Below are 23,412 nucleotides of genomic sequence, written 5' to 3' on the forward strand. Positions count from 1 at the left end.
GCATTGGCTGATAATGCAGGTTTATCCTTACTTTCCCCACCAGGTGCATTCCTTGCCTGACTAGCTGACCAACTAGATGACTCTCCCCGATAGTTACTTTCCCGGGAAAAACCTGGCTGAAATTTTTTCTTATCACCCTGTTGTATAGAGCTACCCTGTACTGTCTGAGTTTTGTGTATTAACACGTAGTCATCTGCCACTATGCCTGCCTCCTTTATTTTTTTGATACCACGATCCTCTAAATGAATACGTAAGCTAACTGGTAATCCATTTTTGATGTCCTGTAAGATCAACAACTCCCGTAACTCGGTATATGACTCTACCTGATGAGACACCACCCATTTATCAAACATCCCTGCCTTCTTAGCCACAAACTCACTATAAGACTGACCCTGCGTAAACGATAATCCTCAGGTCGTAATTCATACGCCCTCAACACTGCAACCTTAACTAGGTCGTACTGACTTGCTCGCTCATCACTCATTGAATTATAAGCTGCACTAGCCTTCCCCTTAAACTTAGACACGGCTGTCAATGTCCACTTAGACAGCGGCCAATTTAGCTGCTTAGCGGCCTGTTCAAAAAGTTGGAAAAACATATGTACCTCCTGATCGTCAAATACAGGCACTGATCTATAAGCCTCCGACATGTTAAACCCATTTCCGGCCTCCCGTCTAACTTCTTCAGTATTCAACTTTAACTCATGTTCCACTTTTAATTTTGCTAACTGGAATTCTGTATCCCTATCTCTCTCTTCTCTCTCTCTCTCTCTCTCTCTCTCTCTCTCTCTCTCTCTCTCTCTCTCTCTCTCTCTCTCTCTCTCTCTCTCTATTTCTGTCTTCTCTATCCCTTTCTTATCTTTCTCTCTCTCTCTCTCTCTCTCTCTCTCTCTCTCTCTCTCTCTCTCTCTCTCTCTCTCTCTCTCTCTCTCTCTCTCTCTCTCTCTCTCTCTATCCCTCTCTCTTCTCTTTCTCTATCTCTATCTCTATATTCTCTATCTCTATCTTCTTTCTCTCTATCCCTCTCTTCTTTTTCTCTCTTTCTCTCTCTCTCTCTCTCTCTCTCTCTCTCTCTCTCTCTCTCTATCCCTCTCTTCTCTTTCTCTCTCTCTCTCTCTCTCTCTATCTAATGCACGTTCTTCTCTTTCGTACTCAAGTTTTTTAAAAGCTAATTGTTGTTCCACACTTAACTCATTTATCTCTATCTCTGGAACAATCTCACTGTCTTCCATAACAGGCCTATCACGAAAAACTTCCTGAATAATAATTGTCTTTATATCACCTAAGGTTTTAGCTGATGTTAAATCAATTTCCCGCTCACTTGCGATTTCAACTAACTCGGCCTTACGTGCTCGCTTAATCTCCACTACACTGAGCGTAGGCCTATCCAGCAAATTCTTATCCATGTTTAGATATGACGCACTTATTATTAATTAATTTTCTAGTGAACAACGTTGCTACTTCTAGTAATTTGTAAAAATAATTTATAAAGCCCCCATTTACAAACATTACTTTTTTAAATATGCATGTCCCGTTTCAGATCCGGGACGAGCGCCCCAATTTTCACTCCTGTCACGGGGATCCTATAATACCCGTAACTGAATGAAACACGATTATCCAAATATCTCTCCCAACTGTATATCTATTAGATCTCTCTGTAACGGGCAGTTCAACCCGCGTGGCTCGTCTAGGTATGATCAGAGATAAGATCTTATATAAAGTATATATTATTATAGCACGTTTAGTTCACTAGAAAACACAACAAAAACACAATACACTTTGGAATCTGTATTAACCTACGCTGACAAATGTACTGCCGCAGTAGTTAATTAACAACAACAAATAATAACAACCCAGAACTGATCACTTAATTAGTTAATCTCTAGGTGTCTAGTTTACACAATATGCTAATCACTTCACCGTGACACAACACCCACACGTGTGATAATTGAGAAACGCTTCCAGGGGAACTTAATTTATAAAGGAATTACAACTCTATTCCTAACTGGTTAATTTTTAATTAACCCTTACTACTCATTCAGTAACCTTATAATACAGACTTAATACTGATACCTATCACAATAAAGACAATAACCTACAGTTTACCTAGGTCCTCTAGGATGACTGGTTAAGCTTTATATATATTAGACAGTGAGCCTACAGTTTACTGCGTCAGATTACCGGCAGCACCGTCTAAATAATATTGGTATAATACAGTATTAAAATATTTAAAGTCACATCAATCAGATCAAGGTTATACACAGAGTAGAAAATATATAATTACCAAGTCCAAACGGACGCGCTCCCTGGAAGCCTTCCAGTATGTTTCTCCCTGATATCTCAAGACAAGACAAGACAAAGAGATTTACGTGCACATTCAGAGCAAGCTGTTGTAGCACACGCCTATCCTGGCCACAGGGACCGGCCATGGCCAGTTCCCTCTGTCCAGGACAGGAAAGGGTTGGGGGAGAGTTGTAGAGAGGGAACGCCTGCACTGGCAAGTGCAAGGGAGCACCAGCAGTCCAATGTTGGTGGCAGGCGGGGCTGATATCTCTAAAACCCTAGCTATTTATCATATAAATCCGAATATTGCCTGGGGGTACATCGCGGTCCTCCCCCATCAAGTGATATTCCCACAGCGACCATGCCGGCATATTTTTCTTAGATCGCCAGACTTGCTGACGCCTAGTCCGCCAGCAATACCCTGATCGTACCGAACTAGCGGAGGTATTACGTAACTACTGGCCACATGGCCTCCACATCTGGACTGGGTGTGTATTAGAAAGAGCTCGACGACCGTCGCGCAGAGGTATTATGTAACAAAGTGCCCACCTGGACTTAAGTGCATACTGAGACTGCACACGGTCCTCTAAAACAATTAATATCGCCACAGGCGAAAACAAAATTAAGAGCATGTTCCGTCACAGACACCTCAGCATATTTTACAGTTATGTCTCTTTTGATGTTGATACCTATCTTGAAAATGAAAGAGAAAACCTGCTGCCGAATCATAGTGGGGTGGGGGTGGGATGGGTGTCCTGGTCCCCCAACTAGGGGCGGGACGAAGCCCAGTGGGCTATTTCTCGTTCCAGCCAGTGTACCACGACTGGTATATCAAAGGCCGTGATATGTGCTATCCTATCTATAAAAGATCCCTTGCTACTAATGGAAAAATGTAACGGGTTTCCTCTCTAAGATTATATGTCAAAATTACCACGTTTGACATCCAGTAGCCGACGGATAATAAATCAATGTGCTCTAGTGGTATCGTTAAACAACTAATGGAAAAATGTAACGGGTTTCCTCTCTAAGCTTATATGTCAAAATTACCACGTTTGACATCCAGTAGCCGACGGATAATAAATCAATGTGTTCTAGTGGTATCGTTAAACAACAAACTTTAATTTCAAATGAGACATGGGGAAAAAAGAACGTCCGGATGGCGCTGGTTCCTAGTATACATCGCACCTCAGGCGATCACTCTAGGTCAACGATTAATCCCGCTGCCTTGATAAATAAAAATATATAATTCAAGATGTCGAAGTTCCGGAAACCAGGGATTTGTGAACACAACGAAACACGCTCCAGTTACCAGAAACACCATTTATTTTTATGTGGTTTCCAATTCCACTGACGTGACGCAGACTAGGTATTAAGTTAGGTCCCAGGAGGAAATTAAGTTGGCTATTAACTAATATATCATAGACTAAAAATCTATAATTTGCTATGATTAATAAGGTTAGTCGTACAACGCTCATATTATCTATAAACTATTAACACCCTGCTGCCATCACAAAGGCATAAATAGAAAAGCTGAAGTACACGAAGTAATCAAATTTAAAATCATATGCCAACGTGTAAAAGTCAGTGTTGTCCGACACATTTAGTGAGATGGTAAATATCGGTCGTATTCAGTCAGGTGGGATGTGGAAAATACACCCGAGGTGATGGAAATTATAACGTGGGGACGAGTCATCTAAAGTCTCTCGTGCGAAACTTCAACCATTTATAACACACACACACACACACACACACACACACACACACACACACACACACACACACATACGATAGATAGATAGATAGATAGACAGATATATATATATATATATATAGTATATATATATATATATATATCTATATATATATATATATGTATGTATGTATGTATGTATGTATGTATGTTTGTGTGTGTGTGTGTGTGTGTGTGTGTGTGTGTGTGTGCGTGCGTGCGTGTGTGTGTGTGTGTGTGTGTGTGTCAAACAGATTTATGCTTTTGGTCAGTGCGGCACGGATTTGTCATTTAAAGTTTTCTTATTCAAACCAATGTCCCATGATTGGTATATTAAAGGATGTGGTGCGTGGTGTCCTGTCTGTAGGAAAGTGTATATAACATCCTCTGTTGCCAATGAAACAACTGTTGTGAGTTTTCTCAAATTTACATCCAATAGCCGATGAATAATTAATATCTGTGCTCTAGTAGTCTCGTTAAACAAAACGAGCAAACGTAAAAAAACCCACTGAAAAATAAACAAAAAAAACCTCCAACATTTTTCTCAAAACATTCTGAAAAATGGATTTCATTAATTGGGTGGCTACGTAAAAACTCTAAAATCAAAAACATCCTATTTATTCAAGACATAAAAATGTCTCTTAAAATGTTTTTCAGATTATTTTATTCTAGAAGATTGTTCATAGCGGGTGTTAAGTGGAGATCTCAAGGATATTTTTAATTTTTAAATTTCAAAATACAACACAATGTTCAGTTTTCCTACGTTATTTTAAAGCTGGTGTTATAATATATATAAGTTCAACAATTAAAGGCTAGCGAGTTTTCTATCTTTGTAACCTGTTTACGACTAACATCCTTTTTGATTAATGAAATTACACATTAAAGATATTTTCCCGTTAAGAATATCAGCAGGCCTGTCTGTATAAATATGTGAGTGTGTATTGTCATATTAATGTTTGTCGTAGCCCAAACCAGATGGTACCTTCCAATAATTTCGAACGAACGAAATAATATACATTACTAAGTAAAATGAAAAGTGATTATTACATACATTAGCACCTTACTGCAAACACATTAGAGACACAGACACTGGTATTCTAAAGAAGAAAATGTTAAATATGTAACGTTGAATATCTAATGTTAGTCACCAAAAAGGCTCTGTTAGACGTCTCCAAACATCCTACAATGGCTGAAAACTCAGAACAGAGAACGACAACGATGTCTATTAACTACAGATAACATTATTCCTGCAGATAGCGTTGTTATACATATAGCATTTTAACTACAGATAGCGTTGTTACTACAGATAACATTGTTCCTACAGATAGTGTTGTTACTACATATAGCGTTTTTACTACTTATAGCGTTGTTACTACAGATAGCTTTGTTACTACAGATTATGCCAGATAGTGTTGTTATTACAGATATATTTGTTACTACAGATATCTTTGTTACTACAGATATATTTGTTACTACAGATATCTTTGTTACTACAGATTATGCCAGATAGTGTTGTTATTACAGATATATTTGTTACTACAGATATCTTTGTTATTACAGATATATTTGTTACTACAGATATCTTTGTTACTACAGATATCTTTGTTACTACAGATATATTTGTTACTACAGATCGCTATCGCTCAACAGTCCCTTTAAATAGCGAGACTCTTCTTAGATGCAATGAATTTCATTTCGTTTCATTATAACTAGCTTCTCGTGCTCATATCCAATTATAATGCATACATGCTGGTTCCGCTGAGCTGTCTATCCAGGACAGAGCGTTAATGGTCGGTCATTACATGTTAGAAAAAATAATAGAAGTCTGCGTTGTGGCCGTACACGTCAGAGTTTAACAGTTAAAGCGTACTCCGGGATGAAGTCGGTGAAGGGATGAAAAACACAACTGTACCTACTGACGTACCTATTAAGGCAGTAGGTTTATCGACTACCAGCTTCGGTGGTATTGTGGTTAAGTCAAACGTTAACATGGTCGGCTATGGGATTTTATTTGGTATAGTATAATCTTCAGTGATGCTCGACAGCGAGATAGAAAAGTGGATTTCTTTAACATTAGGTCTCACTACACAGATGTCATCTGCCATTGAAACCCATGTTAAACTTCCCAACTTCAAGCGAAGATTGCCCATAGAACGGGTTCTCGTTGGCATTAACAACATACACCATTGCAAACATACATTATATAAGCATTTATTTTTACTCCAAAATTGAGAACATTTCCGTCTCAGTTTTTTGCTATATGACCGCATCTGGCTGTAGTACCGGTCCGAACAGGTGGTTCATTAACCGATTCACTCCGGCTGTCACTTGCGCTATATACCCATGTCCCAAAAGGTCGATGCACAATATTACAAAATAACATGGGCAAAATACAGCCAGAAGGCTTACCATTAAACATACATATTGTTTTAATTCTTCACCATTTCCTAGAAGTGAATATGTGAACCATAACATGTGTTCCAATTAGGAACTATAGCGGAACGTGATGAATGAACTGTCACCCGGAAGTGATCTGTGTAGTGAGACCTTACATTTCATCAGAACAGACCAGAACTTATTATACCGGACTCGATCGTGTAGTGGTTAAGCCATCGGACATAAGGTTGGTAGGTACTGAGTTTGCCTCCCGGTACTGACTCCCACCCAAAGCGAGTTTAACGATTTAAGGCCACTACACCGACGTCTCTCTCACTAACAACTAACCATTAACCTTCTGCCCTGAAAGCCTGACATTATAGTATTTCTTTTCTGGGGATAATAAAATTTAATAAAACAAAAACCCCCACAAAAACAACAATAACAACAACAACAAACAAACTCTGCCCTGGATGGTTTGTCCAGATAAATGAGGTGTGTTGTGTGCCCACGACATCGTACTTGGACCTTGTTTGGAGATAAGAACGAACATAACTACAGATGAATGAATGCGTTATCCATCATGCCACCGAGGCCGATAGAGTATACTAAAAGTACGATGTCCTCTGGAAGTGAATCCCTACAAGTTTATTATAACTAATTGTGTTTGTATTTTGTATTAAACACTATTATAGATTGCAGATGTAACCCTTTGTCGAGGAATAGCAGTGTTGTCCTTGATTAGCGGCTAAAACAGATTTCCAGCAGATAAATATACTAGCGGTGTTCTTTATTAGATAGGGCTTGGAGTTCATTTAATTTCATGTTTTGAATCACAGTCGGTTATCAGAGAATCAATCGTTACTACATTCAGTGCACAGTTCGTCGATAATGAAAATACAAAGCCAGTGGAAACAGATTTAACTACTAGTGTTATGTTTACGTTTAAAAACTTATGACACTGATTGTTATTTACTCCTAAATTTATTCCTAAACCCGCAAAAAATGTCATATATATATATATATATATATATATATATATATATATATATATATATATATATATACGTACGCACGCACGCACGCAGAAACACAGGCACGCACACACACACACACACATAGACATACACACATCCATGAATATACATGTATACATACATACATACATACATACATACGTATATACATACATGGGAACTGCAATTCGGCGCCTAAAGTTCGAATACCAGTAACGGTCTGAGGCAATTTGTGAGTCCAAAAAAGGATTTTATTCGCAGACCCAATGTGTTAATATCAATGTATATAATAGTCAAACCCGACATATATATTACTCAAAAGAATTTAAGGGTCAGACGATATTTTCGACATTATTTTCTGAATGTCAATTATATTAGCTAGACCATAATGTCACGCATGGTATTGTTCCATTTTGACGAAAGTGGGTCTAAGCAACCCATAAATGAATTAAAATCCACTGTCATTGACACTGTCGACTAGTTCTAATGGCGAAAACATGCTTACATTTGCACGTAAATTAGGGCGAAAGCGAAAGGTCTGCTAAGTGCCCATAACTTGCTTTTTCACAAAGCGCTTCATTTGCACGCTTTGCACATGTATTCCATGTTCTTAATGCTGAATTTCCGTATAATTGGAGCTTGCGTTCGTGTACGGTGCACACTCCAAATTCGACAATGGTACGACTTCAACTGACTATCGAAGATCGAGGAAGGGCTATTGCTTGGCTTCAGGATAGATACGCAAAGAAATGTTGCTCTGAGACTTGGTGTCAGTCAGAGTGTCGTTGGCCGACTGTGGCAACGGTACCAAGCAACGAATTCTGTTCGAAATCGTCCACGTTCGGGAAGACCCCGAAGCACTACAAATAGAGAGGACCGCTACATCACCAATATGGCTCTACGTCAACGCACAACCACTGCACGCCGATTACGTGACAATCTGCGGACTGCGACTGGAACTCGAGTGTCTGATCAAACCATACGCAATCGTCTGAGAGCCAATAATCTACGCTGCCGTCGCCAGGCTGTTCGACCACCACTCCTACCACGTCACAGAACGGCCAGACGTCACTGGTGCACGCTTCATCTGCGGTGGCAACGTGTTCAGTGGGGTCAAGTGATGTTCACTGATGAGTCCAGGTTTAGTTTCCAGTTCAACGACGGTCGGGTTCGTGTCTACAGACGTCCTGGGGAGCGCTTCGCTGACGTTAACGTTAGACAACGTCACCGGTTCGGTGGTGGCAGCGTCATGGTGTGGGGCGGCATCTCTATCCACCACAGGACCCCCCTCTATGTGGTGGATGGCAATCTGAATGGAATCCGCTATCTGAATGAGATTATCCGGCCGTTGGTTCTCCCAGGCCTTCAGCAGATTGGCGGCGGGGCAGTTCTACAGGATGACAATGCCAGACCCCACCGCGCCAGGGTGGTAACGGACTTTCTCAGACAACAAGGTATCGCCAGGATGGATTGGCCAGCATATTCGCCTGACTTGGCCCCAATAGAGACGCCTGGGACGAATTAGGCAGGAGAGTTCGGGATAAACCATGCCCCTCCGGCCAACCTTCATGATCTGGGTCAACTTCTTATGGCAGAGTGGCAGGCCATTCCCCAAGAGTTCTTCAGACGTCTGATCAACAGCATGAGGCAACGATGTGTCGAGTGTATTCGCGCCAGGGGTGGATTCACACACTATTAAACGAATGTTCTAATGTGTAAAATCCATGTTTGACGACCTTCAACTTTGACAGCATGTCATGTGACTTTCTTGTATACAGTGACGTTTATTTGTGTTTTTTTGTAAATATGGAACAGTAAATAATTTTTTTGGTGTAGTTTACATCATCAATCTAATACACTTTGAAACTTATTTGGTTATAAATTTTTGACCCTTAAATTCTTTTGAGTAGTATATATACAATACATATATACGATACATATATACACCGAATACAAACACTAGTGCAGATAAAACCCATCATTTACCTTTCTCTGAGAGTGTTTCATTTTCAGACTCTTTCATTCGCCAGAAACAGTCGACCTTCTTTCTGAGAAGTTTCTTCCTCTGTTCTGTCACTGACATCACGGAGACTATCTGCAAGAAATATCAACAAACTAAGCAAACACAATATCAACGTATTAGACCGGGATCGTCGTTGAAATTGTCTGTATGTACGAAAGGAGAAGGGAGAAGAACGCGTGATGCACTAAATGTGGTTGATGACAGCGAATCCTAGGAATCCTGGGAAAGGAATGTTTGTTTTATGATTCCTCAGCACATTTTGAATTACGGATATTTGGTGTCTAACATATGGTTATTCCGACAATTGGGAGAGAGAGAGAGAGAGAGAGAGAGAGAGAGAGAGAGAGAGAGAGAGAGAGAGAGAGAGAGAGAGAGAGAGAGAGAGAGAGAGAGAGAGACAGACAGACAGACAGACATACAGAGATGTGAGTGTGTGGGGATGTATGATTTATGGATCACTGATCTGGCTTTGTTTTTAAATGCATTATTTTTATAAAACGCTCACCAGTTTATTTAAGGCAAAAAAACGTAAGCCTAGAAATGAGTAGAAAATAGTTTACTGTTTGTCATCATTAAAAGGACGTGAATTTCCATACCATAAGGTAAGTGGTTGGACGAGGTAGTGTCAATTAAGCAAAGTGTGTGATAAACGTTATCGAATAAACACAGCTGGGGTCAAATGCACATTATTCTAACATAACAATGGTTAATGTCCCCTCGATAGGCATTACACAGAAAACACCTTAACTCAATGAAATGTGCAAAAAACAACAACAAAAACCCGGAAAGCTTTTTTTGTCAATGTACGGTAATGGACTTTGGTTTACTCTGGAAAGTTTCTGGTTTTAGTTTAATCTAATTTTAGCTCAATTGAACAACAATAAAAAAAGGACAGGTGTATTTTCGTTCTTATTTAAAAAATTGTTTGCGTAAAATACATTTCGTAAAATTCTCTTACAGAAATGGGAGAGATGCATCTAAACGTTCAGAAATATGATTATGTTTTTTTCTGTCTGCCATCCAATTACGGCGAACAGCAGTCCTTCCTTTCTGTGGCTTTCAAAACAGGTTTCCATGGTGAATAACATTTTTGTGTGATTCTGACGAAGTTTGTTTATGTATGTGGCGTATGTACCATTATACAATCCATAACAACCGCAAACCTGCCGACTATCAAGGGGGGGGGGGGGGAGGGGGGAATGTGGAGACTCCCCGTGTTGGAGCAAATCCGCAAATTCTGACAAAAACAATAGAGATCTTTGGACAAAAAGTGCTGGCCTGAAACCTTTTGACCATGTATTTTCATCATTCTACCCACAATATTAGCTGTAATTCATGTACAAATTCGTAGTGGTTCGTTTACAACCCCAAATACTGTTTGACAGTAACGCTAATATGAATAAATGTTATTATCCAGATTCGGACATTTTTCTTTTATTCGGATAAGAATCAGCCTGCTCCCCTACACATATGGAAGCCCGAACGCCTATGCTGCTAAGCCTGGTTTCCATAAAATATTTAACAGGTCGCCGACACAGACTGATACAGGGAATACAGTCGCGGCCGGTCTGAGACGGATCTCTGTAATGCAGACCGTGTTCCACTGTGATTCCATAAAAATTGTATTTGGTCTGTATTATTCTGCGTCGGTAGACGACCCGCTACATATTGTATGGAAACCAGGGGTAAGTTCAGTTAACCGCTTGTCGCTAACGTTCGCTAGTCTGATTTTTACGCTACACAGTAAACCAAATGATCACTTAGGGAACCAGTCAAAATAGTTTACAAACGTTAGCGAAAAACGGCTGAATGTACTCGAGTCTGGCTTTAACTGTAGATTTTTGCAAAACTGTGATACTAATACATGATCAGGGCCGTATCTCTGCACAAATGCGGGTTCGAATGGACAGTTAGTAAAATTGTGGATGATTCCATAAATCTGTATCTAGTGCCTTGTCTATAGGAGGAGAGCCACCCCCGAGGGAAGATTTCATACCTCTGGCACCGCCACAGATGACTGCCACTCCCAGAATAGTTTACTAAATCGAAACTAGCACCAGACAGAGCTCATTAGAATAAGTGTAAGTGCAGCTGTGATCACATTCACTCATGAATTACTGTCATAACAATAGTGATATCAGGTGTTCGCGAAAGATGAACATATCCTGCCCCACCAGTGGCACCCGTCATGAGTACTGCCACCACAGCTGTAAAGTCTGTTACTTCATCTAAACCGATGAAAACACATTTGCAAGAGTTTTCACAGCATCAGCTATCATGAGATTAGAATATTCATGAATATGATTATTGACATAAAAAATTTGAAATTATATAAATGTGTAAAACCAGTCTAAAAAGCTGTGTGGAAAAGTACAATACCATACAAAAAAAAATCAAAGTAAGTATATATTTAAACTTTGTATAGAAATCAGTGTTATGAAGTTTTACCATATTTCGGTTATCAAAAATATATATTCTTTTCAGCTTCAGATGATTACACTCAACCAAAGACCAAAGTGTGGCGTACAGCCATTGTACACTGGCAGTGCTCATACTGAGGTGGAGAATGCTTCTCCAAAATAAATGAATGTCCGAAATATGTATGACCGATGCGAGCACAAGACCACCTCATCCTTCCCGCGCCGTCAACGTGAGGACTGCCACTCTCCCAGAATCGCCGTAACAGAATAAAACTTGTTTAAAATGTCACCGTTCCAATCATCTTTCAAAGTCGAAAGGATATATTGGTTAATATGATATTTAAAATCGCTGTCGGGGACACCAACACTGGCATAGGGCGCATTCAAAGTATACTTTGAAAGAGAAATTGTCTTTTCGTTTCCCTTAATGCCAACATGGCTCGGTACCCAAAAACATATAATCTCTTTATTGGCAATGGATACATAGACACACTTTCGTATTACCACTCCAACCAGGGGATGTTCCAACTTCGTGTATTGTAATGATGCCTGGATACACGAAAGTGAGTCTGTAAAATTAATATACATGGATGCACACGAATCCTTAATCTCCTGTAGGGCTTTACTTATTGTTCGAAGTTCAGTAGTAAATATGGATGTCTAACCGAGCAATTTCATGAAAATTATTGCGTATTATGTAATTTCTCGTTCCAGCCTGTGCACCACGGCTGGTATATCAAAGGCCGTGGTATGTGTTATCCTGTTTGTGGGATGGTACATATAAAATATCCCTTGCTACTAATAAAAACATATAACGGGTTTCCTCTCTAAGACTATATTATGTCAAAATTACCAAATGCTTGACATCCAATAGCCAGTGATTAATAAATCAATGTGCTCTAGTGGTGTCGTTAAAGAAAACAAACTTTTTGTGTGTGGCTGATCTAAAAACCAGTAGCAGATCGGAGATCCGTCTGTGTAAAGAGGAATGTAATCACGGTACCTGGATTTCCATGAAACAGTCTTTTTGTGACGCATAGTACAGTTTATTTATGTACATGTAGTAAACGGTATATATAGGTGTAGTAGACAATGGAATGACCTGCCTAACCGTGTAATTGACCTGTCTCTCCTAATTGACATTCAGCAGCTAGCGGGTTCACATTAATTGTTAGGGGTTCCATCCCAAGAATTTCGCTATCTTTAGGGAGTACTAAACCAAACAACTTACGCCTGGGTCAAAGTTCGAGATGCACCCAACAACCTTAGATAGAGAAGTGAACACCACAAGTCCTGTGATTGGTAATAAATGCGAGTGTGTTGGTTATAAAAAAGAATTAGATTCGTCTGGGCAAAGAGTGTATGCAATTTTATTTCATCTAGTACCACTTTGTCAAGTAGACTTGTGCTTGAAACATGTATCTGGTACCTGTAAAAAAAAAGTACTAAAGGTTTGTGCGGAACTAGAGTAATCATAGATGCTACCCGTTATCTCTGAAATGTGCAGCTTGACGCCTAATGTTTTCTGATTCACGTTAAGGGTGAGGAGTGGTAGCATTTATATCCGTGGTGTTTATCTTGTTTAGGAGGTTTAGCCACATGTGTTACTATTGTCGTCTATGGGATTTGATTTGGTAGTATACACCCTTTAAGTTACTGACCGGTCGTACCGATCTACGAAACAAGCTGAACGATTAGTACTAACTGTTACCGATATGATTAGCTATCGGCATCCGTGACAGTAATGGGATGGTTGCGAACCAGCAGTTGTGAAGAATGTGTGTTAGAAATTGCTTTTTGGATACACATATCTTTTAAGCTAGAATAATATACAGGCATTTTCTCTTAGGCTGGAGGAATTCCTAGAAAATGCAGTCACTGTCAAAACAATGACTCAATCTACTAGCAGAATACTGGTATTCGTACTTACTATAAACGTGGGAGGTATAGTGTGTAGTGTATGCGCATGTGCCAAGTTGTCCAATGGCACTTGTTAATTAGTCTTACCAATGATTACTTACGACGCATACCTTTAGAGGTACTCATAATATTCATGTACCGAGATGTGAACGGCCAATAAGTAAAGCCTCGTCCATATGGATCATATTACACGTGCAGGTATTTTATTTATAGGTAATTTTACATATGTATGTGATTTGTTTGTATTAACACAATAATATACCTATGTAAATTTGCACGGTATGTACAAGTCAAGAGGTAGTTTAAAGATGGTTTTACATAGATACAAAATGTCCATTCTTTACGAGTTGCAAATATATATTTACATACATGTAAAAATTGCATGGTTGTAATTTTGCACACATGTATTTTTGCCCATATAAGCAGAGCTCATTCAACATTTAACTAATCAAATTGTCATTCAGTGTAAAGACTGAAAGAACATTATTTCAAATTCTATAAAATACAACTTTCAGTGAAGTACAGTATGAATGAATGAATGAATGAATAAATGATGAACGAATGAATGCATGAATGAATATTTAGCGACAACCCAACATGTAAATCGGCTAATGGGTGTCAAACTAAGATAAATGCGTAAATAAAATGTAAAAAACGGTGGTCAATTAAGTAAAGTATCTCTTTCTCGACTCTGAATCTATTGTCAAAACATCATTGTTAAGAACGTGAGATACAATAACATATATCACTGAGTTTTCTGCCCTTTTTTTTTTAGCTATTTTCGAGTAACAGACGCTTTTTAACGATTAAAAATATATATTGAGTACATATTCAACACGTGTGTATCCAACGAGTGTCTGGTAGTTCATATGTTTTTAACTGCTCAAACCTAATTTTATTTCTTAATATGTAGAGGATACTAAACGAGTTCCCGTTATATGCCATTTATGTTACAATCAAGGTGTTTTTAATCGTACATCACGAGTAAGAGCGAGTTATGATTGAAAACACACGAGATGTAATATAAACGGTTTGTTATGGAACGAGAATAGTATTGTATTTATTACAAAGCACATCACTGAACACAAATATGATAATTATTTGCAACATAATAAAGTGGGACGTGGGAATGCACAGAGCTAAGACCATGGAAGATGTCGTCGCTTAGCCAAGATGATCGCAGGTCAGCCGCAGACCGCTCAAAAGACGTATCACACATTGTGGGAGACGGGAAATATCACTCGGTTATCACCGCCAAGGGTACTTCACACAATGGTACGGGATGAAATGAAATTGCATACATTTAAATTTTAATGGTTTTCTCTCTCTCTCTCTCTCTCTCTCTCTCTCTCTCTCTCTCTCTCTCTCTCTCTCTCTCTCTCTCTCTCTCTCTCTCTCTCTCTTTATTTTTTTTTTTGGGGGGGAGCTGGGGTGAGAGGACAACAAACACCAGTTGCGCTATTAAATGTATAGTGCTAACTTTAAGAAATAAATGGCATATACGGTAGTAAACTACTTTCGTTTTTTACACGTGATGCACATTCATCAAATTCCTCTTTCTTGTTAAGTGTAACCATGACCATATGCTAATTCAGTGTTTGCCGTATTGACGCTCTGGGTGTGGCATGCTCCAACCTGGCTACAGATTTTCGAAGCTACCTTTGCGCTACGACATCGTAAAAACCATCGTAGGCCATAATAGGCAAGGCGGAAGCAAGTAGACATGAGAGGCGGGGCTGACTGAGATAGAGGGCGCAAAGCAACATTTCTAGTGGGTTCGGGGGTATGAAAACTAAATGTCCTTAAATGCAAGTTCCTTCATTCTACAAGTAAAATTAATTTCTGCCGTAAGATTTAGTCCCGTTCCCTCCAAGACGCCCACCCCTGCTCCGCCGTGCCTGTATAAGATCACTATAACAAACGCCATGTCAACGATGGTTTTACGGTATCATAGCACTGATATAATATGGGCCCTGTTTAGTTGTTCACTGATTAAAAAAAAGACATGCATATTGCGTTAGAATAATTGTCAATATTTGTTGATAGTGAAAACACAAGTTTGATTCGCTTTTCAAACATACTATTCAAACTCTGCCAAAGGTCTTTGCTATGGAGCAAATTTGTTTTGTCAACAATAACGTTTGTGCTCAACAACACGGCTCCAAAATTGGAACTAAGATTTAAAGCTTCCGTAGATACCCAATACCAGTGCCGTTAGGTTATTTCGCTTATTAAGCCACGATCTTCTGATTGGATCTCCGGTATCGGCGCCACGGATGTCTCCGAGCCCTGGTCTCTAATTGTTGAATGAAAAATAATCACCACCAACGTATGACATAGACGCGGCGAGTTTCTCTCCTCTAGACGACAGGGTCCCGTTCTCACGATTGATTCACGTATAAAATGTGCTTACCAATCTCCGCCTGGAATATTCATTGTCAGTTAAGTCCACATGCGGCCACAAGCCGGTGTCGGTAAGACCGGCTACTATTATGGAGATGTAGTCATTAAAACTTCCTCGTTAGAACACGAGTCAATCAGTGCCGAGTTTTATCGTGGTCAAGTGAATCAAACGCGTCAAGGTTGCCAGTTAAAAGCGGTGTGTGTGTGTGTGCGCGCGTGCGTGCGTGCGTGCGTGAGTGCGTGCGCGTGCGTGCGCATGTGTGTGCGTGCGTGCGTGCGTGTGTGTATGCGTATATGTGTGCGTTTGTGTGTGTGTGTGCGTATGTGTGCGTATGTGTGTCTGTGTGTGGGTATGTGCGTGTGTGCGTGCATGTGTGTGTGTGTGTGTGTGTGCGTGTGTGTGTGTCTGTATGTGTGCGTGTGTCTGTGTGTGTGCGTGTGTGTGCGTGTGCGCGTGTGTTGCGCACGTGTGTGTGTCTGGGTATGTGTGCGCGTGTGTGTGTATGCGTGTGTGTATGTATGTGCGTGTGTGTGTATGTGTGTGCGCGTGTGTGTGCGTGTGTGTGTATATGTGTGTGTGTGTGTTTGCGCGTGCGTGTGTGTATGTGTGTGTCTGTGTGTGTGTGTCTGTGTGTGTGTGTCTGTGTGTGTGCGCGTGCATGTGTCTGTGTGTGTGAGCGCGTGTGTGTATATGCGTGTGTGTATGTGTGTGTGTGCGTGTCTCTGTGTGTGTGTGTCTGTGTGTGTGTGTGTGCGCGCGCACGTGTGTGTGCGTGTGTGTGTGTGTCTGTGTGTGTGTGTGTGTGTGCGGGTGTGTGTGTGTGCGTGCGTGTGTGTATGTGTGCGTGTGTGTGTGTGTCTGTGTGTGCGTGTGTCTGTGTGTGTCTGTGTATGTGTGTGTGTGCGCGCGTGTATGTGTGTGTGTGTGCGCGTGTGTGTGTGCGTGCGTGTGTGTATGTGTGCGTGTGTGTGTGTCTGTGTGTGCGTGTCTGTGTGTGTGTGTGTGCGCGTGTGTGTGTCTGTGTGTGTGCGTGCGTGCGTGCGTGCGCGCGTGCGTGTGTGTGTGTGGACATTGCTTAAAGTCGGATGAAGGAATAAAACGTTTGTTTTACGACACATCAACACATTTTAAACTACGTCATTTAAAACTAAAATTTTATTTTTTATTAGGTAAACTAAAAAGCGTTGAACGAATGCACCAAAATTTAATATGAACTGTATTAAAATCAGACTGAATTGACTGAAAAATGAGGATTAGGTGTGAAGCAGGACTGGGCAAGTAAACCACTCGCCGACAAGAGTCGGCGGTGGAGTATAAGTCTAGCTTAACATTTGGTCTAAAAACCGATAAATAAAGAGAGAGAGAGAGAGAGAGAGAGAGAGAGAGAGAGAGAGAGAGAGAGAGAGAGAGAGAGAGAGAGAGAGAGAGAGAGAGAGAGAGAGAGAGAGAGTACTGCAGACACTAGTTTCAACACGTGGAAATGGACACCAGGTTTGGGAAATCTACAAACCTGTAAAACAGCTGGATAAAGTTAACATAGAGTAAAACGGGGAAATATTCTTAAAAGTTGACTAGAGCTCGTCCTGATAGCCGTTACTTCTCAGAAATACGTGCAATTTTAAAAATATGAAAAATGCATTTCGCGATGTTAGAAATACGACGATGACTGGAAACACTTCGGATGTACGGGAAACGATAATCTAAGCAATAAAATCTAAGTAATGTCCGATTTGAATGATCAAAAACGGCTTTAATAGTGAGAAATACACATAGTGTTTTACAAGGGTCCGTCACTTTGAAAGATGAAAGGAAATCTGAACGACATACTATAACCATTAACAGAAAGAAAGAAATGTTTTATTTAACGACGCACTCAACACATTTTATTTACGGTTATATGGCGTCAGACATATGGTTAAGGACCACACAGATTTTTTTATAGAGGAAACCCGCTGTCGCCACATAGGCTACTCTTTTACGACAGGCAGCAAGGGATCTTTTATTTGCGCTTCCCACAGGCAGGATAGCACAAACCATGGCCTTTGTTGATCCAGTTATGGATCACTGGTCGGCGCAAGTGGTTTACACCTACCCATTGAGCCTTGCGGAGCACTCACTCAGGGTTTGGAGTCGGTATCTGGATTAAAAATCCCATGCCTCGACTGGGATCCGAACCCAGTACCTACCAGCCTGTAGACCGATGGCCTGCCACGACGCCACTGAGGCCGGTAACCATTAACAGATTCGTGTTCGTATCTCTTTATATTGCAAACAATATGACGGCAATAGACATTGACAGACAATATGACGGCGTGCTCCGTCCACAGGCTGACAGCCTGTCTTTAAGGCATCGGCAGACAATATGACGGCGTGCTCCGTCTACAGGCGGACAGCCTGTCTTTAAGGCATCGGCAGACAATATGACGGCGTGATCCGTCCACAGGCGGACAGCATGTCTTTAAGGCATCGACAATATGACGGCGTGCTCCGTCCATACGCGGACAGCCTGTCTTTAAGACATCGACAAACAATATGACGGCGTGCTCCGTCCATACGCGGACAGCCTGTCTTTAAGACACTGACAAAACGTTGATAGCTTGTCTACATGAATGGACCGTCGTCGAGTTTAAGGATTAGTACTCTAGTTCGCAGCAAAATTACAGATACAAATCCCACAATACTGGCTTTCTAGGAGTGGATACTCCAAGTAATCATATATATTGCTTTTAACATTAATAGAACGTGAGGTGATGTCATCTTCTGCAAGAAAAATCCTTCTGAGATACAGGAAAAGCAATCTAGTATGCAGCATAATTACACGCAAAAAAATCTCCAACAATTCTAAAAATGGATACTCGAAATAATCATATATGACATGCTTTTAACGGTCATACCAGGTTTTTGCATGCTCGGTTTTTTGGAATTTCATTTCATCATTTTTATGATTTTCCTTAGAGCAGCTCCCACTTCTGCCACACACACCATGGTGATATATGTAGATGTAATGACCGAGCTACGATTTATGTTATATGTTAATCAAAGTCTTGCCGAGATAAAAGAAAAAAAGGAACAAGAATGTGATAACTTCATTTCCAGCTTTCACTGATAAACGAGAACGCTACAAGACGGCGATCTGATCGTTTATAACAGTGTGTAGCAACACTGTTATTTGAATCATCATTGGGCAACATTGTATTTTTTAAAAGTTGTTTTATATAACAAAGCCACTTTAAAAAGTAAGCAAAGTATCATCAACTATTTGTATCATCAACACACAACATGATAAACTAATTTTGTGCAAAATTTCATTGTTCTATAATAAATATCGATTACCTTTTTGCAATTCAACTTTAAAAATGTGGGATTTTGCATTTTAATCACCTGATATTTTATTTTATTACACGCTTGCAACTAAATTTCTGCTTTTCTTTTTCACATTGGATTTATTTCATGTTATTTAAAGATTTACACTGAAAGTTATATAACAGTATACGGATGTTGTTGGGTTTTTTGTGGGTTTTTTTTTTTTTTTTTTTTGGTAAATATCCACGAATACGATTTCAATGTCTCGCCACTGCACAAATGAATTCATTAGTATTCATTGGTTATTTGTCGTAAACAGTCTTTTAAACAGACAACAACTATCTTATTTAATGTCTTTTCTCTCTCTCTCTCGGTAAGGTTAATAAAGTACACTCGACTATTCTATTACTTCAAAATATAACTTAATTTACTTTATGAATCTCACAGTGGAGTAAAAAAAATATAAAGCCATCATTTGACTTGGAATTAGGGCATTGACCATTTTGAGAAAACAAGAAATTCTCTTTGGTATCTGGGTTGTAACACGAGGTGGCCTTATTAAATTTCTGTCATAGGACGGCGATGAAAAACCCCCATTGATTTCACAGTTTAATATCGCTTGTAGCTGAAGAGAAATGAATCTAAGAAAGTAAACACGACGTATGACAAGTGAGTCAAGATGTCTGACTCGCATGCCACAGACGGACGACAAGACAAACAAAACATCAGCTTGCAAGCAATGAGAGTTTCCATCAGTATAGGTAGTACTAAACTAAATAACATTCGGCTGGGTCAAAGTTCGAGGTGAATTGAACTTTTAATAGAGAAGTTATACGACAAGTCCTGCCATTGGTGATAAATGTCTCAGTGTTTGTTGTCAAAAAACAGTAGTTTCAGCTGGGCAATAAATGTTAAACTGTATTTTGTTTACGGACACCACTAGAGCACACTGATTCTGGAAATAAATGTGTGCAATTTTATTTTATCTCCTACCACTGTGTCAAGTAGCATTGTGCTTGAAACATGTATGGGGTACCTGTAAAACTAAATACTACAATTTTGTGCAAAATTAGGGGTGTTGTAAACACATTCGGTTATATCGAAAATGAGCCATAAAAGGTTCCACTTTTTCAATTAACACTTTGTGGGAGGGTTGTAGTACTAATATTTGTATGTTATAGTTTGGTTGATATATTGCATATAGTGTTTTTAACCACATACTTTAACATTGACGCCTATGGGATGTTATTTGGTATAGTACAACCAATAGGAGGTGGTACACACTTAGAGACTAGGTCCCAATGTGGCGCACTACCGATGTCCGCTGTTGTATCCTATTTTATGCATAGTTATGCTTTCACGTCTTTTTAGTGAAAATCCTGTACCTAATTTTAATGAGATTGTTTTGATGAAAACAGATAACTTAAAGTGACGGACCCTGGTTTTTAAACACTCGGGGTATTTTTCACCATTAGAGCCGTTTTTGATTATTATTCAAATCAGAGATAGATTTTATTGTTTAGATTATTTCTGTACTTCTGAAGTTTTTTTTTTTTTTTTTTTTTTTTTTTTTGGGGGGGGGTTGTGTCATCCTGGTGTTTCTAATACCACAAAATGCATTTTATATTTCTTAAAAACGCACGTATCTATAAGAAATAATGGTTATGTAGACGAGCTCTGGACATCTAATAGCCGTTCTGTATTTGTGTGTGTGCAGGGGTGTCGTTAAACATTAATTAATTAATTCATTCATTCATTCATGGTCTATTTTAAGGGTATTTCCCCGTAACTTCGTAACTGTATCCAAATGTGAGGCTTGATCGATTCCCGTCGGTGGGCCCATTAAGCTATTTCTCGCTCCAGCCAGTGCAACACGACTGGTATATCAAAGGCCGTGGTATGTGCTATCCTGTCTATGGGATGCTGCATATAAAAAATCTCTTGCTACTAATGGAAAAATGTACTGGGTTTCCTTTCTTTGACTATATATTAAAGTTACCAAATGTTTGACATCCAATAGCCGATGATTAATAAATTGAAACCAACAAACTTTATCCAAATGTCTTGTATGTTTTTCTATTTTCACGAGTTGAAGCTATGGTCAGCGACTTTAACATCTTCTGGCTGTGCTAATGGCGAGGTGGGGCAGGATAAGATCACCTTTTGCAAACACCTGTTGTCAGTGATTCACCAGTGCTTGTCGACACCAGGGGGCTGGATATAGCCCAGTGGTAAAGAGCTCCCCTGATGCGCGGTCAGTCTAGGATCGATCCCCGTCGGTGGGCCCATTGGGCTATTTCTCGCTCGAGCCAGTGCACCATGACTGGTATATCAAATAATAATTAGACATGAAATACTTACTTGTAATACAATGAGGTGTCACACGTGATACTACTTGGCCGTTAACATCATATACTACTTAGACATGAAATACTTACTTGTAATACAATGAGGTGTCACACGTGATACTACTTGGCCGTTAACATCATATAATACTTAGACATGAAATACTTACTTGTAATACAATGAGGTGTCACACGTGATACTACTTGGCCGTTAACATCATATAATACTTAGACATGAAATACTTACTTGTAATACAATGAGGTGTCACACGTGATACTACTTGGCCGTTAACATCATATAATAATTAGACATGAAATACTTGTACAATGAGGTGTAACGTGATACTACTTGGCCGTTAACATCATATAATAATTAGACATGAAATACTTACTTGTAATACAATGAGGTGTCACACGTGATACTACTTGGCCGTTAACATCATATAATAATTAGACATGAAATACTTACTTGTAATACAATGAGGTGTCACACGTGATACTACTTGGCCGTTAACATCATATAATAATTAGACATGAAATACTTGTAATACAATGAGGTGTCACACGTGATACTACTTGGCCGTTAACATCATATAATAATTAGACATGAAATACTTACTTGTAATACAATGAGGTGTCACACGTGATACTACTTGGCCGTTAACATCATATACTACTTAGACATGAAATACTTACTTGTAATACAATGAGGTGTCACACGTGATACTACTTGGCCGTTAACATCATATAATACTTAGACATGAAATACTTACTTGTAATACAATGAGGTGTCACACGTGATACTACTTGGCCGTTAACATCATATAATAATTAGACATGAAATACTTACTTGTAATACAATGAGGTGTCACACGTGATACTACTTGGCCGTTAACATCATATAATACTTAGACATGAAATACTTACTTGTAATACAATGAGGTGTCACACGTGATACTACTTGGCCGTTAACATCATATACTACTTAGACATGAAATACTTACTTGTAATACAATGAGGTGTCACACGTGATACTACTTGGCCGTTAACATCATATAATACTTAGACATGAAATACTTACTTGTAATACAATGAGGTGTCACACGTGATACTACTTGGCCGTTAACATCATATAATACTTAGACATGAAATACTTGTAATACAATGAGGTGTCACACGTGATACTACTTGGCCGTTAACATCATATAATACTTAGACATGAAATACTTACTTGTAATACAATGAGGTGTCACACGTGATACTACTTGGCCGTTAACATCATATAATAACTAGACATGAAATACTTACTTGTAATACAATGAGGTGTCACACGTGATACTACTTGGCCGTTAACATCATATAATAATTAGACATGAAATACTTACTTGTAATACAATGAGGTGTCACACGTGATACTACTTGGCCGTTAACATCATATAATAATTAGACATGAAATACTTACTTGTAATACAATGAGGTGTCACACGTGATACTACTTGGCCGTTAACATCATATACTACTTAGACATGAAATACTTACTTGTAATACAATGAGGTGTCACACGTGATACTACTTGGCCGTTAACATCATATAA

At 39.4% G+C, this 23,412-nt stretch overlaps 1 protein-coding gene across 1 annotated transcript in view; it reads right to left on the bottom strand.

The window, feature by feature from the left end:
- The window catches only part of LOC121381712 (parathyroid hormone/parathyroid hormone-related peptide receptor-like), a 100,910-nt gene that overhangs the window by 21,810 nt on the left and 55,688 nt on the right, over positions 1–23,412 (bottom strand). The window contains exon 2 of the mRNA XM_041511059.1: positions 9,390–9,498. Within this exon, the coding sequence (XP_041366993.1) occupies positions 9,390–9,498 (109 nt within the window). The remainder of the gene's footprint in view (positions 1–9,389; positions 9,499–23,412) is intronic.

Source organism: Gigantopelta aegis, chromosome 9 (genome assembly GCF_016097555.1).
Source record: "Gigantopelta aegis isolate Gae_Host chromosome 9, Gae_host_genome, whole genome shotgun sequence".
NCBI lineage: Eukaryota > Metazoa > Mollusca > Gastropoda > Neomphalida > Peltospiridae > Gigantopelta > Gigantopelta aegis.